Source organism: Schistocerca americana, chromosome X (genome assembly GCF_021461395.2).
Source record: "Schistocerca americana isolate TAMUIC-IGC-003095 chromosome X, iqSchAmer2.1, whole genome shotgun sequence".
NCBI lineage: Eukaryota > Metazoa > Arthropoda > Insecta > Orthoptera > Acrididae > Schistocerca > Schistocerca americana.
The window spans coordinates 88,282,584-88,298,768 of NC_060130.1; the positions used below are offsets into that span (position 1 = coordinate 88,282,584).

At 42.2% G+C, this 16,185-nt stretch overlaps 1 protein-coding gene across 1 annotated transcript in view; it reads right to left on the bottom strand.

Annotated features, from left to right (window-relative positions):
- The window catches only part of LOC124555822 (outer dynein arm-docking complex subunit 3), a 314,791-nt gene that overhangs the window by 10,854 nt on the left and 287,752 nt on the right, over window positions 1–16,185 (bottom strand). The window contains exon 9 of the mRNA XM_047129889.1: window positions 13,499–13,643. Within this exon, the coding sequence (XP_046985845.1) occupies window positions 13,499–13,643 (145 nt within the window). The remainder of the gene's footprint in view (window positions 1–13,498; window positions 13,644–16,185) is intronic.

Sequence of the window (16,185 nt, forward strand, 5' to 3'; positions counted from 1 at the left end):
TAGCACTCGCCCCAGTTGTACAGCCGACTTTGCCAGAGATGGATTACTGACAATTACGCTCTCATTTGCCGAGACGATAGTTAGCATAGCCTTCAGCTATGTAAATTGCTACGACCTAGCAAGGCGCCGTATTCAATTGATATTTATTATGTGAAGCATGTATCATCAAGAGCGATGTTCTACAATTATGGATTAAAGTTAAGTATTACAAGATATTCGTACTTTATTGCAATTCTCAAGATATTGTCCTGTTCCAGACCTCACGCCGGTCTGCGTGTATTTAGACGCGTGCATTTCGGCTTCCTGTAGCGACACGGTGTTGGCTCTTGAGTCAACACTACAGCTTTAGTGTTCACTGCTGCTCCATCAGCAGTCTTTTTTCTCTGGCATTGCCAGGGCTGAACTTCAAGATTTTTCTGGCCACAGAAGTTATACTACTCTAACGTGCAACAGTCGACTAGGATATAGAAACTGACAACACAGAAATTACTATCTTCTTGACCTGATACAGATGGTTTGTTGACAGAACAATAACACTTGAAATTACTATGTCTTTGTCAGATGTCAGACACTGCTGAGATTTTCTCGGTACAAGTCTAAGACCAGTCAGTCACCTATTCCTAGTGATAGATCATGAGAAAAATCATAATAGCCAAGTCACGTGCCATATACCAATACTGAAACATAGAGTCCACAGGACAGCAATGTCGAAGGAGGTGAAGGCTCTGGCAGCAGTGGCTGGCTGCTTGTTGAGGCTGCTGTGATGTGTCTCCAAGATTGGTGCTGTGCCTGGAATTGGTATCGCTGTGAAATGCAGATCCACATTTGGCTCTTTGATGGAACTGCTTGGTTCAGCGAACTGAACTGCATGCTAGTGGCTGGGTGCTGTCTTAAGAACAAGCCAGAATCTTTTCACTCCTTGGTGGACACATGATACCTAGATGTGAAGTAGAGCCCACAAATGTAGCACGGAATGGACACAGCCTGTTTATGTAGAGTCTGCCAGTATTCCTCTTGGCAACAAACCAGCGTTTTTATGGTCAGCAGTTGATACTTTAATGCCTCAAGAGTAAGATTCATACGCTTACCTGTATGAAATATCTTCATAGGTAAAAGTCCACCCATGTTTACCTGAATTTTAGTAGCAACTTTATTGCTTTCGAAGGTTCCATATAGACACTCACATCTGTACATAACTTTTGGCAAAATATCTAAGACGATATTCAAAATTTTTCATGTCGTGTCATCTGATTAGCTTTTTCTGTTAATTATGCAACCTGACGAGCTTACACTTCAACTTTACACTTCACTTGAAAGCTTTTTCTAATTCAACGGGTGCAGCAATGAGAGTACAAACAAATTCCTAATGTTATTGCAACCATCTGGGAACGGAAAAAACATTGAAGAAGCTTTCTGATTTTCCAAGATGACAGGGCGATTTCATGCAGGACTCACCCTGGCCTAGCACCGGATTCATGACGTCGGAGGAACTAGTTGTCGCTTTTCGAAGACTTTATGTCCCACATGGTATGGTTCTACCGACTGAGCTATCCAAACCCCAAAGTATGCACGAGAACTTCTATTAAGTTTTGAAGGTAGGTTATGAGGTACTGCAGGAAGAAAAGCTGAGAAGGCAGGTCGTGTGCTATGCTTGTATAGCTCAGTCAGTAGAGCACCTGCCCACGAAAGGCAAAGGATCCAGATTCGAGTCTTTGTCGAGCACACAGGTTTTTATCTGCCAGGAAGTTTCATAGAGCTTCAGAGGTTTACAATTGTCCTCGATAATAGCCAGTGTAAAGGTTGATACTTTAGAGGACGGCAGAAGTTTCACGTCAGTCTGTGGGACCTTCATTGTGATGGTGGTATATAACGGCATCGTGGTTGTATGCAGTATTTGTACATGCCCTCAGCTGTTACTAGTGTGTTGAACTTCGTTTGTAGAGTTCGGGATGTCTGGAATGATAGTTACATTGACAGAAATAGAAATTATTACATCATGAAGTATCAGTCCAATATTTATCAAACTTTCTGGAGATGTTCATCATATAACGAGTGTTAAATGGATAAACTTCCATTCCATTTGGAACATACGTCCATCATCAACATAAGTGTGAGATGTGATCCCTCACGGCCATAATTACAGTCATAGATTCATTGTGCTATGGAAACTACCTCCATATGTTATCTTGACGAGTTTCCTACCATACCTGAACACATGCTGCGTCAGTTCAAGAAATTGCTGGCTTGAGGCTTGTATGAAAGTATACGTCTTTCCATTGCTTTCTACACTTGCTCTATAGATGGGGAATGAGCAAGCCAGTCAGTGATGCGCAAATTTATCAAGACATTTGTGGTGTCAGCTGCAGTGTGGGCCTTGCATTATACTGCTGAAATATGCTATTTAGTATCCCCGTTATGAAATGTGTATCTACAGGTTTTACCATTCTTGAAAAAAAGTGGTGAGAATTACACCTCCCTTCAACAGTTACTAAATCAGTTTCGTTGCCTGCTGTATGGCGTCAGCGGTAAACGATGCATAACAGCATGAGATCTCAACCCAGATTCCAGCAATATGTTCTCCACGGTTCATGAAGACACTCCGCCTGTTGCCTCTTGCCCGGATTTCTACTATTTTTATGTGTCTATTCGTCAGAGTTAGTGGAAAGATTCTAGGATCTTTTCGTGGTGTAGTCCTTCTGGGAGGACTACTCTTCTTGCAATATACCATCTCCTCATTGATTCTGCAGTCATTGTCCATGTGATATGTCGGTGCGATGCTCCCATTTACCACATGCCAATGATTCGACCTTTCTCCAGTTCCCAAATACGGCGATAAGTTTTTTTCTGTAATGAAAATACAATGAGGTGACAAAATTCATGGGATACCTCGTAATATCGTGTCGAACCTCATTTTGTCCAGCGTAGTTCAGAGACAATACGTGGCATGGACTCAACGGGCCGTTGAAAGACCCCTGCAGAAATACTCAGCCATGTTGCCATTACAGCCGTCCATAACTGCTAAAGTGCTGGTGCAGGATTTTGTGCACCAACTGACCTCTCGATTGTATCCCGTAAATGTTCGACGAGATTCATGTCGGGCAATTTGGATGGCCAAATCATTCACTCGAATTGTCCAGAATGTTCTTAAAATCAATAGCGAACAATTGTGGCCCAGAGACATGACGCATTGTCAACCACAAAAATTCCATCGTTGCTTGGGAACAGGAAATCCACGAATGGCTGCAAATAGTCTCCAAGTAGCCGAACATAACAGTTACCAACTGGAATAGAGACTCGTCTGACAAGGTCACCGTTCTTACGTCGTCTAGGGTCCAACCGACATGGTGACGAGCCCAGGAGAGGCGCTGCTGTTAGTAAAGGCACTCGCATCGGTTGTCCACTGCCATACCTCATTAACGCCAGATTTCGCCGCACTGTCCTAACGGATACGTTCATCGTACGTCCACATTGATTTCCGCGGTTATTTCACACAGTGCTGCTTGCCCTGACAACTGTATGAAAACGCTGCTGCTCTCGGTGAACCGTTTGCAGAATGTTTTAATTCCCGAAGTGCGACTGCAGTCATGTAGGAAATTTCTTCATAAGAATCAGCTGAGTACATTTGACATGTCGGTCAATGCACTACTGCGCTTTTATACCTCGTGTACGCAATTCTACCGCCATCTGCACATGTGAATATCGCTATTCCATTACTTTTGTCACCTCAGTGTAAGTTCGCATAGTGAAGAAATTTTAATCAGCATAGCCCGCAAGCATATGAATATTGAAGTATCAGTTTAGCACTGTTCAGTCGAGGTGTCCATGTATCAGACTTTCCATTTGCGTCAGTGTATGTTCTTGAATTCGTGTTCCTGGAGTGGACAGAGTTGAGGTTCATGTGTTTTTATAATTATTTTTCACTTACTTCTGGACTAATGGGTATGGGCTGACAGCAACCACGTTAGCACTCTTCAGCTTTTCATAAAATGATTAAGGAAGAGTTAAAACTGTATCATTAAGGTAAAACAATGAAACTTCCTGGCAGATTAAAACTGTGTGCTTGACCGAGACTCGCACTCGGGACCTTTGCCTTTCGCAGGCAAGTGCTCTACCAACTGAGCTACCCAAGCACGACTCACGCTAAAGGTAAAGGTCCCGAGTTAGAGTCTCTGTCCGGCACACAGTTTTAATCTGCCAAGAAGTTTCATATCAGCGCACACTCGGCTGCAGAGTGAAAATCTCATTCTGGAAACATCCCCTAGGCTGTGGCTAGGCCATGTCTCCGCAATATCCGTTCTTTCAGGAGTGCTAGTTCTGCTTGGTTCGCAGGAGAGCTTCTGTAAAGTTTGGAAGGTAGGAGACGAGATACTGGCAGAAGTAAAGCTGTAAGGAGGGGGCGTGAGTCGTTCTTGGGTAGCTCAGTTGGTAGAGCACTTGCCCGCGGAAGGCAAATGTCCCGAGTTCGAGTCTCGGTCCGGCACACAGTTTTAATCTGCCAGTAAGTTTCATATCAGCGCACACTCCGCTGCAGAGTGAAAATCTCATTCTGGAAGGTAATATAATGATGATATGATGCTCGTACTGTGAATTACTTCCTATGTTCTGAAGATGGTAATGTTGTGAGCTCTTCGAAATACTGGATCGGAGAGAGGAGTTGGTGTGTAGTAAGTGGTTCCACGCAGTGCAGCCCAATCTGCAAGTGCCGGCAGGGATTTATGCAGTCTATCAAAATACAGTTACTGGTGAGAAAAGTGCATTAATTTTTTTGGCAATTCATTAATCCAGAACCAAGTGACTACAACACTATTACACGGCTTTACAAAACGCTGTCAAGGACACACAGTATCTCTGACTCTGGCACATGCCTTCTTCACGGTTAAATTTATGCGGCCTTTCTACTTTAAATCACTCAGGACAACAATTCATGGATGCTTGAAAGTTGTGACCAATTCTATTAACTGATCGTGCTCAAGCGGAATCTAATCATTTCGGCTGATTACGTGCATTATTTTACATTTACTAATACTATGGATCAGCTGCCACTCCTGCCTTGCGATATGTGCTGTCCATCTGCAAGTCTCTGTGCATTTCTCAACAAGTTGCTAATGATCTAACCGCAACTGCACTGTGGTTTCTGATGTGAAGCAGTTCGGAAATACTACGGCCTTCATTTTAGCATCTTCTATTTTGGTGCAGTCGTGGTCAAGGTGCATCTGGACAAACAAAGTTTTCCCATTGACGTATTCCTGTGCAGAACCAAAACGTTTTAGCATTTTTGACAACACAGCTTAAAAGATCTTGTTTTTGAGTTAACTGGACACTTCTGGTTTTTGTCTTGTACAGCTTCTGTTTGTCAGGAAAGACTCTGCACCGTTTCATACTGCTATGTAGCTCTCTATGCTTTTGTAGTACTTCCCCAATATTGTTACTGAACCATGGTGGGTCTTTCAGATCCTCGCTACCTTCCATGCCACTGACTTATCCAACACATGGCCTGCAACACACCTCAATTTCTGTCACAGAGTATTCGCTTTCCCTTCCCCAGAACTGAATATTTTCTGCAGATTTCTCGGAGAGTTTCTAATGATCTTACCATTGCACCTGTCAAGGAGAAATATCATCCTTCCATAAACTTTTCGTTAGACCCTTGTGATAATCACGTTCGCTGCATAGAAAAGTTTCGGAATGTTCGTTGCCTGCAGATCCAGTAAGTTTTGCTCGAAGGTGGGCTTGCTCACCTGCTACTCTAAATAAGTTACAGAAAATACCCTGGCTCTCGTTCTATACGTGTGAGCCTCTCTCAGTGGAAGATTGAAGTCTGCCGCTATTGCTACGGGATCAACGGGATTTTACTCGCAGTATTTTCTAAGCGTTGTCTATGGAGTGTTGTCATAGAGGCGCAACAACGGACCAAGTTTTTCAAGGGTTCGAGAGTTGGTGGAGATATGACTGGCAGATGTTATTGACATACGTGTACAGAGAGACAGCGGGTGTGAGCGTCACTTCAGGCTCTGGAGAGAGCGGTCAAACTGTGGAAGAACCGACGACCACGCCAACGTTTCCAGAAGTGAGGATGAGTCGGGTGTCAGTCTTCTATACAGGGTGTTACAAAAAGGTACGGTCAAACTTTCAGGAAACATTCCTCACACACAAATAAAGAAAAGATGTTACGTGAACATGTGTCCGGAAACGCTTAATTTCCATATTAGAGCTCATTTTAGTTTCGTCAGTATATACTGTACTTCCTCGATTCACCGCCAGTTAGCCCAATTGAAGGAAGGTAATGTTGACTTCGGTGCTTGTGTTGACATGCGACTCATTGCTCTACAGTACTAGCATCAAGCACACCAGTACGTAGCATCAACAGGTTAGTGTTCATCACGAACGTGGTTTTGCAGTCAGTGCAATGTTTACAAATGCGGAGTTGGCAGATGCCCATTTGATGTATGGATTAGCACGGGGCAATAGCCGTGGCGCGGTACGTTTGTATCGAGACAGATTTCCAGAACGAAGGTGTCCCGACAGGAAGACGTTCGAAGCAATTGATCGGCGTCTTCGGGAGCACGGAACATTCCAGCCTATGACTCGCGACTGGGGAAGACCTAGAACGACGAGGACACCTGCAATGGACGAGGCAATTCTTCGTGCAGTTGACGATAACCCTAATGTCAGCGTCAGAGAAGTTGCTGCTGTACAAGGTAACGTTGACCACGTCACTGTATGGAGAGTGCTACGGGAGAACCAGTTGTTTCCGTACCATGTACAGCGTGTGCAGGCACTATCAGCAGCTGATTGGCCTCCACGGGTACACTTCTGCGAATGGTTCACCCAACAGTGTGTCAATCCTCATTTCAGTGCAAATGTTCTCTTTACGGATGAGGCTTCATTCCAACGAAATCAAATTGTAAATTTTCACAATCAACATGTGTGGGCTGACGAGAATCCACACGCAATTGTGCAATCACGTCATCAACACAGATTTTCTGTGAACGTTTGGGCAGGCATTGTTGGTGATGTCTCGATTGGGCTCCATGTTCTTCCACCTACGCTCAATGAAGCACGTTATCATGGTTTCATACGGGATATTCTACCTGTGCTGGTAGAACATGAGTCTTTACAAGTACGACACAACATGTGGTTCATGCACGATGGAGCTCCTGCACATTTCAGTCGAAGTGTTCGTACGCTTCTCAACAACAGATTCGGTGACCGATGGATTGGTAGAGGTGGACCAATTCCATGGCCTCCACGCTCTCCTGACCTCAACGCTCTCGAATTTCATTTATGGGGGCATTTGAAAGCTCTTGTCTACGCAACTCCGGTACCAAATGTAGAGACTCTTCGTGCTCGTATTGTGGACGGCTGTGATACAGTACGCCATTCTCCAGGGCTGCATCAGCGCATCAGGGATTTCATGCGATGGAGGGTGGATGCATGTATACTCGCTAACAGAGGACATTTTGAACATTTCCTGTAACAAAGTGTTTGAAGTCACGCTGGTACGTTCTGTTGCTGTGTGTTTCCATTCCACGATTAACGTGATTTGAAGAGAAGTAATAACATGAGCTCTAACATGGAAAGTAAGCGTTTCCGGACACATGTCGATGTAACATATTTTGTTTCTTTGTGTGTGAGGAATGTTTCCTGAAAGTTTGGCCGTACCTTTTTGTAACACCCTGTATATGGAACATGACTGTGCGATTTAGCCCGCATGTTCTGCGGTTTAGCAATTTTAGTAGATTTGTTCTACTATGGGCTCTTTTTTCGATGGTTTGTAGGAGAAAATTCCAGGTTACTTTTAGATCAGGTACTTCTCATTGGTATTTCAGTCTTTTAGTATCAGAGATTCGAGTTTATATGCACGCTTTCAAGCATTATGCAGTGAGATGACAAAAATCATGGGATAGCTACATGAAAATATACATATGGCTTTAGTATTACGTACACAAGGTATAAAAGGGCAGTGCACAGGCGGAGCTATCTTTTGTACTCAGGTGGAAAGGCTTCCGACGTGATTATGGCAGCACGACGGGAATAACGGACTCTGAAAGCGGGATGGTAAATCGATCGGGCATTCAGTATTCCAAGATCCACAGTGTCAAGAGTGTGCCGACAACACTATATTTCAGGCATTACCTCTCACCACGGACGACGTGGTGGCCGACAGCCTTCTCTTAACGACGGCGGCGTATGCGTAGAGTTGTCACTGCTAACAGACAAGCAACACTGCGTGAAATAGCCTAGGAAGTCAATGTGGGGCGTTCTACGAACAATCCGGCAGCATAGTGCGGTGAAATTAGGCGTTAATGAGCTATCAGTAGGAAACGGACGCATCTTTGCTAACAGCGGGACACGGGCTGCAGCGAGGGCTCGTGACCATATCGGTTGCACCCTAGATGACTGGAAGAGCGTGGCTTAGTCAGATTCATTCGACGTTGTCCCTCTTAGTGTTTCGCACACGAGACATCATTGGCAGCGCAGATCACGCCGTCAGGGCACGAAGCTACATTTGTCGGATAAGGCAGTAGATTTAGAATTCTCTCTGAAAGGAGTACATAACAAAGCCAACCAATCCAAAGACAAAAATATGTATTTCTACAAATGTCACACTGATTGATTAAATGTTGTAATAATGCGAGTCAGTAATACGAGGTGCGTCCAATAACTAATGCAACACTTTTTTTCTCGGCCACGAAGTCCACGAACGGCTGCAAATGGTCTCAAAGTAGCCGCACATAACCATTTGTAGTCAAAGTCTGGTTTGGTTGGACCATTGGACCCAGTCAATTCCATGTAAACACAGGCCACACCATTATGGAACAGAATTTACTGTGAGACGCAGTGGAATATTTCCGCTTTAGCCGGTATGGTTTCTTGAAGTTCCGATAGTGCATGGCGCTCTCATACCTTCAAAATGGCGTCTGTAACGGAGGTGCGTTCCAAGTAGAGAGCTGTCAATGTCGAAAAACCAGAGCGCCGCAGATATTCATAAGCGACTGCAGAATGTCTGCAGACACTTGGCAGTGGACAAAAGCACGGTGAGTCGTTAGGCGCGGCGTGTGTCATCATTGCAAAAAGGTCGCGCAAACCTGTCCAATGTCCCGCGCGCCGGCCGGCCGCTCACAGCTGTGACTGCTTCAATGTTGGTATGCCTTCCACGCGTTCGTCGCCTCAAAAGTGCAAACGAACTTCTCAGTGGCAAACCGAGGCCACACACAAGTCCGCGCACCCGAAAGCAGCTCACAAAACTTCTGTGGTCCGTTCTTCCACATCCACTCTACAGCCCAGATCACACATCCATCTGTTGCACTGCACGGGAAGCAGTAAATGAAAGAAGACGAGGTTATTGATGCAGCAAGGCGCTGGCTCCGACGTCGACCAGTTGAGTGGTACCGTGTGAGCATACAGGTCCTCCCACTAAGGTGGTGTAAGGCTGTCGTAATGAACAGAGATTACGTTGAAAAGTAGGCTTTTGTAGCCCAAAGAGTGGGCAATAATGTGGTGTATTCGAGTCCTGAATAAAACCAAACTGCTTTCAGAAAAAAATGTGTTGCGTTACTTAATGGACGCCTGTCGTACAAACAAGTTTAATGCTTTGTCAGAATAAAATGTACAGTATTTTAAAATGTCAACTTCTGTATCTCGCTCATCTCCTATCACATCAACTTATACAAGAAAATCCACAGTTCTTTTTTTTTGTCCTTGACCTGGAGGAAGCCTAAAAACTTGCATGGGCATTCTGGTTTCCTCTTCAGGCTCCAGGTATATACACTTCCACGTAACTGCATCCACTTTGTTGTATCTTTTTTGTTTGAACTCTTACCCTTTGTCACCATTATTGTTGCTAATCGCCATACCTTACAGCCTGCTAAATTTGTACCTCAAGGCTCTGTTCTCTCACCTCTACTGTATATCCTCTACAAGTACGCTTAAGCCATTTGTACTATTCCCTCTTACAGCCCATTGGTGGCAATAGTTTTCTAGCTCTCTACCCTATGCTAAAAAGGTCCCAACAATCCCTCCTATCTTATATTAACCAAATAATCTACTTGTGCAATCTATGAATCCTCAAGATAAACTCTTCCAACATCCAGTCAATAATTATAGGACGAACCATCTGCAGGTTCTGTCTCCATGATTTCCGTAACTAACAATTCGTTATCGTCCTATCTAATTACCTAATACACTAAAATGCCTCGAACTGATACTTGGCCATAAACTAACGTGGAAACCCACTTCCTAACCATCCAATAGAAAATCCAAAATAAACCATAGCTACAAACTGGCCACAAATGGGGGATTGCATCCTTCCGCCATTTTGCACATCTACAAAACCTTGATCTGACCCATTTTTTCTTATGTCAATGTCGTCTGGATAGCTACTTTACCCTGTTTCTATCAGACCCTCCATATCCTTGAATGGCTGGCTTAATGAATCCTCTTACCCTCCCTTACTCGAATCCTTCACAGACCCATCAAATTCCCCTCACAGTTCATCCACACTGAAAATCTCTGTACATCCTGTTACCTTGCCTCCAACAACCCTTTCCGTTCCAATCGTGGTATGCTACCAAGCCAGTCCCACTGATCCTACATTCGCATACTCTCCATATACTCTTCCAACGCAGCATCAAGAACCTCTCCTTCCAAGACAAAGGATCCACTCTGATATTTATCCTTAATTCATCACTATTTCTTCTTACATCGGGTTCCTTTCTCCTTTCCCACCTTATCCTGTTCTTTTCTCCTCATAATCATGGCCTGAAACCAGTCACAGTCACCCCTACCTTAAATTCACTGTCTTCCACCATTTAATCTCCTGATCTACACGCGGTCACATACCAGTCCATCAACTCCATTACCACTACACTTAACCCTCCAACTCCCAATTTTCCTTCTCCTAGAGCAGGTCTGCAACTAAGTTCAAATGGTTCAAATGGCTCTGAGCACTATGGGACTTAACATCTATGGTCATAAGTCCCCTAGAACTTAGAACTACTTAAACCTAACTAACCTAAGGACATCACACAACACCCAGTCATCACGAGGCAGAGAAAATCCCTGACCCCGCCGGGAATCGAACCCGGGAACCCGGGCGCGGGAAGCGAGAACGCTACCGCACGACCACTAAGTGCAGTGAAGTAAGATGGTTCGTTTTCATTATAATGACACCATAATACTGATGCGTCATCTAAATCATTTGCTGTATCTGGAACCAATTTTTGGGACAATCTTCCTCAAAATATCCGAGAAATTAAATTCCTTCCAAACTTGAAAAGACAGCTAATGGTTCACTTCTATCATAATAGCTATCTCTTCCAAGTTCTGTGCAGCTCCTCTCGTCAGACCCCCTCCCCCACAACTTCCCCCTACCTCTTGTGGGCAGAGCTCTCTGTTTATATTCTGTTCTTTCCTAAAAGCCACTGTCACTGTCATTTCAATCTTCTCCTCTTCCCCTTACCCATCCTGCTTCTGGTAATACAAAACGTGGCTTCAAATATGCTAAGCTAATCTGTATCATTCTAAATGACATTTACTACTACTATTATTATTGTTATTGGAAATGTTTTTAATATCTTTGGTGTGTGTTGTTCCTAGTCAGATCTAAGAGAGGCCTTAAGGCCCTAATTGCTTGGGCTAAATAAGCAACAAATAAATAATTATTGGTATATTAAAAGACAAAAATCATTTTTGAGAAGTTCAATAGACGGCCACCTTTTTAATAATTACAGAACGTGTATGTGTTTTATCATTATTTAAAGGTATTCTTGTATCTTTTTCTAAATGCTCTTAGCTGAAAAGTGGCAATACACTGTTTCCAGCGAAAATATAAAAAAGTTTGTAATTAAATTTAGTTGGTTGGTTACATGTCCCATAGATAACCTGAAAGATATTTTTATTGAAATGATCTGGAACGAGTCAGTTTATAAGCTATGTATTCACAATTAGTTTTAACATTAATGAACATGTACGAGTAGTGTTCAACAAATAATGAAAAACTTTTTTTCTGAACGCAGGTTGGTTTTATTCAGGATTCCAATACACCACATTATTCTCCAGTCCTTTGGCTAGAAAACCCTATTTTTGATATAACCTCAGTACAATGTGACCGCCTAACGCCATTTTACTGAGGGGGGGGGGGGGGGGGAGGGGGCACCTATGCCCGCATCGTGCCATTGTACTGGTCGGTGGCGGAGCCAAACCTCTTGCTGTATCAATTACGTCCACATCGTTCACATACTGCTTCCCGTGGGTGAGCTCCTTTCGGGTGCGCATACTAATGTTGTTGCCATGAAGAAGGAGAAGTTCGTTTGAATTTTTGTTGCGACGAACACGCTGAAGTCGTTTCTTCAAGTTCCTGAGCGTAACACAGTGCACTTTAGAGTTGATCGTTGCACCAAGAGGGAGTATATCAAAGAAAGTAGCCTCTTCAGAGTCCCAGAAAACCACCGCCACGATTTTACTGGCTGAGGTTGTGATTTTCGACTTTTTCTTTGGAGGATAGATGGTGTGGCTCCACTTCACGGATTGCCGCTTTTTTCGGGTTCGAAGTGATGAACCCATATTTTATTGCCTGTGACGAGTTTCGACAAAAAATTGTCACGATCATCCTCGTAGCGCACAAGGAATTCCGCACAGATGGTCCTTCGTTGCTATTTACGGTCTTACGTTAGGCAGAGAGAAACAAACATTCCAGTACCCCAACTGATAGACGAGTGTATCAGCACTACCAACAGAGACGTCCAGCTGAGCAGCGAGGTGTTTGACTGTGATCCATCGAGCACCTCGAATGAGAGTATCCGCACGTTCCAACATTGCAGGAATCACAGCTCTGTGCGGTCGGCCGGCACGCGACAGATCGGACACGTTTTGCGCGACGTAGCTGCCATGATGACAGACGCCTCTCCCAACGACTCACCGCGCTTTTGATCACGCCAGGTCTCCGTAGACATTCTGTGAACGCCTACCAATATGTGTAATGCTCTGGTTTTCCGCCACAAGAAACTCAATGACAGCTCTCTTCTCGGAACGCATCTCCGTTACAGACGCCATTTTGAAGGCTGCATATAGCGTCGCCACTAATGAAAACTTCATGAAATTATAGGGGCTGAAGCAAGAATATTCCACGATATTCCACAACAAGTTTTACAATTTTTTCAGCCTAAATTGTCCGAGAAAGAAGAGTGTTGCATTATCCCTCGAAAATCTTTCAATCCTACTCGTGCAAACGCACTTCAGAACTAGGTATTTTTTTACATGCTATCCGCTTTTAAATAAAAATTCGTCTATTGAATAGTAGGAGCTGTTCTTTTGTCCAATCAAGAATTTCATACTAATTGTATAGTTACCCCAGAAAATTATTCAATAATTATTGAGTGGAACAAGCATAAAGGACAGACTCCACAACATCATTGTAATACTAGTACTTCCACACGTTAAACAATAAGCAAATACTGTATTTGAATTTAGTTAATTAAAATAAGCTGTTTTGACATACCTGAAGCTTCAGACAAAACCCGAACAGTATTTCATTTATTTCAAGTAGTTGCTGAGTTATCCTTTTTATTTGCTCATCTAATTTTTCTTTTCTTTTGTTCTGCATCTCTATTAACTGTTTGAGATTCTCAACTTCTTCCATATTCCTGTAACATTTGTTTCAGTTTGTCAGTTACAAAACGTTTTCATATCGAAGAGTCAACTTAACCTTCAGTCTCAGTCTTCTGTACATTATAGCGTTTAATAAAATAAAAATAATGTTGAGAAGAAATGAAAAAAGTATTAATTTCCATAAACACTCCTTATGTAATACATATGCTTGCTTTTTTGTGCCCAATAACTAGCACAAGTCTGTGGTCATAACAGCACTAATTAACTCTGCTCCTTTTTGAAAAAAAAAACAAAAAACAATATACATATGCTCTTTAAGGTCATAGTGACTCAACCGCTATTTAAGGACATAATAGTAATAAATTACTGAAAGTTATTATAATTTCAAATTTAGGTTCAGTGTGCAACAGAATTAATGCATTTTCAGCATTACAAGCAAACAATAAAGTACATCATGTATAAAAAGAGGCAAATACTTTTGTTACACACTTCATTCGAAGCCCCTGGCTGTCAATAGAATGTAACACAAATTAGTTTTTACCTAGTCTGAAGATGAACAAAATAGAAAATTGTCAACTGACTTACATTTAAAATTCCAATAACAATAATTAGTAAATTTTCTGTTTTTGTGCTAAAATGAATAGGGTGTTTTTTGCCATAAAATAAATATTACAGTACTAAATGCTATAAATTATATTAATGAGGTGAAAAACTATTTTTATGCTCTTATTTTGAAACTGAACAAAACAGAAATTGTTAATAACAAGGAAAATGGTAATAGCCATAGTTTCTCAAGTGTTTGTTGCCTCAGCTAAATGTCGATATAGACAATTTATTACACACCACAATTTCAGCAGTAGCATGTAACATGAGCTATGCAGACATGCTTGTTACAATTTGAGCATGTTATAGAGGTTTCTCTGTTATAACTTCGTGGACAGAATTTGCATCTGGCATGTTTGGAGTTTTCATTTTTGTACTGGAGCTCTATGTTGAAGAAATCCTTGTTTGTATTCTTTGAACAATGGTCGCTGGTTGTTCATTTTGTAGCAGCTTCTTCTTATGTTCAGTGTAAGGAAAGATTAGGAGTCTTCCTATTTCGTAAAAATATATTCTTCTTTGTAAAGAATATTTGTTTTACACCCTGGATTACGTTCCTTCCATAGCATAAAAGCACTAAGAATATTGTAAAAGACGCTCACTGGCCAGCGGTTCATTTCCTTTTGAATGTGTGGATATCAGTAAGTTGTTTCAATGTGTATACTGTACCCTTACTTGCATTTGTAATGCACCAACCATATTTGTTCATAAATGTGCTAAGTTGCAAGTGAATTGCAACAGCACCAGCAACAGGCAAGAACACATGTTGTGCTTTATACAGTCTTCACAATGTTGCGAGGCCAGTTGGCATGGTGGGGTGTGGAAACAGTTGACACAGCAGTACCTAAACGGTAGATGCCCTAAGCCTTTCCCCACCGGCGGCCGCTGAAGTGTTCAGCGTATGTGCAACAAGGCATAGCAAAGACTAAATAAGCGCAGCTCGGAAGAGTATAAATACCTTAGCCATTAAGGAGAGATCGGTACGGTACGGGCCACTTCAAGTTTAACAGTGTTTATAAAAGAAATAGCACAATAAAACACTTCTTAAAGTTATAAAAAATCACCTAGTTGTATAACCTATCTCCGCTGAAAATCACTTAAAACTATGTGTGATCTGAGGTTTTCCCGGCGTACAGAAATCTTGAAAATTTCTCGGGTATTCAACCAGGTAGCGTCGTCCAAAAGGCGCGAGATTTGGGCAAGCCGACTTCTTGCCATCTTCAGGCGTTCTTGGTGTCTTAAAACTACATGTTATGTATTTTGGCACTTTTCAAAGAAATACTTGGAGATTTCCCATTCTTCCCCACCCACTGGGCAGAGTGGGATAAAGAGATTTTTTTCGAAATCATTGCATAAACAATGAAATTGTTAGGAATATCATCTTAAAACTAAGACAATGACGAATGAATCATTTAGACTCAGGAATACGTAATTTTTAAAAAAAGTGAACAATAAGAAAGTATTTTAATGTAATTTTCACAAATGTGCAATTGTTTTTAATGCTTACTACCAAGTTACTTTATTGAGTCGTATCGCTCTTGCACCAGTTGTATTTTCTGGCTTGTGAACACACAACATAGGATGCCTAGTAATAAATCCTATAACGTAGCTGTGCCCAGCTAGATACGTTTCTTTGTCAAATCTGTGTGGTAAACCATATTTTCTTTTAGCTAGCTCATAGGTTAATGACCTGACAATGAGATGTTTCAAAGTTGGAGTAAATAGTTTGCTGTCCATTGCCTTCAGGTAAGTCATTGCCTTCAGGTAAGTCATCATTGTTCTACAGTGAACACATTTTTAATTATCTGTCAATTCAGTAGTTTTGATTACTCTTAGCTTTACGAACGGATGTTTCTACCGTAGATTTCGGTACGTTAAACTCCTTAGATGCTTTTAAAACTCCCATTTCAGAAGATAAAACGACTGAAACTGCCATCTCCATTGACTTAATATCCAATTGCTGTCTGTCAGTCTTTC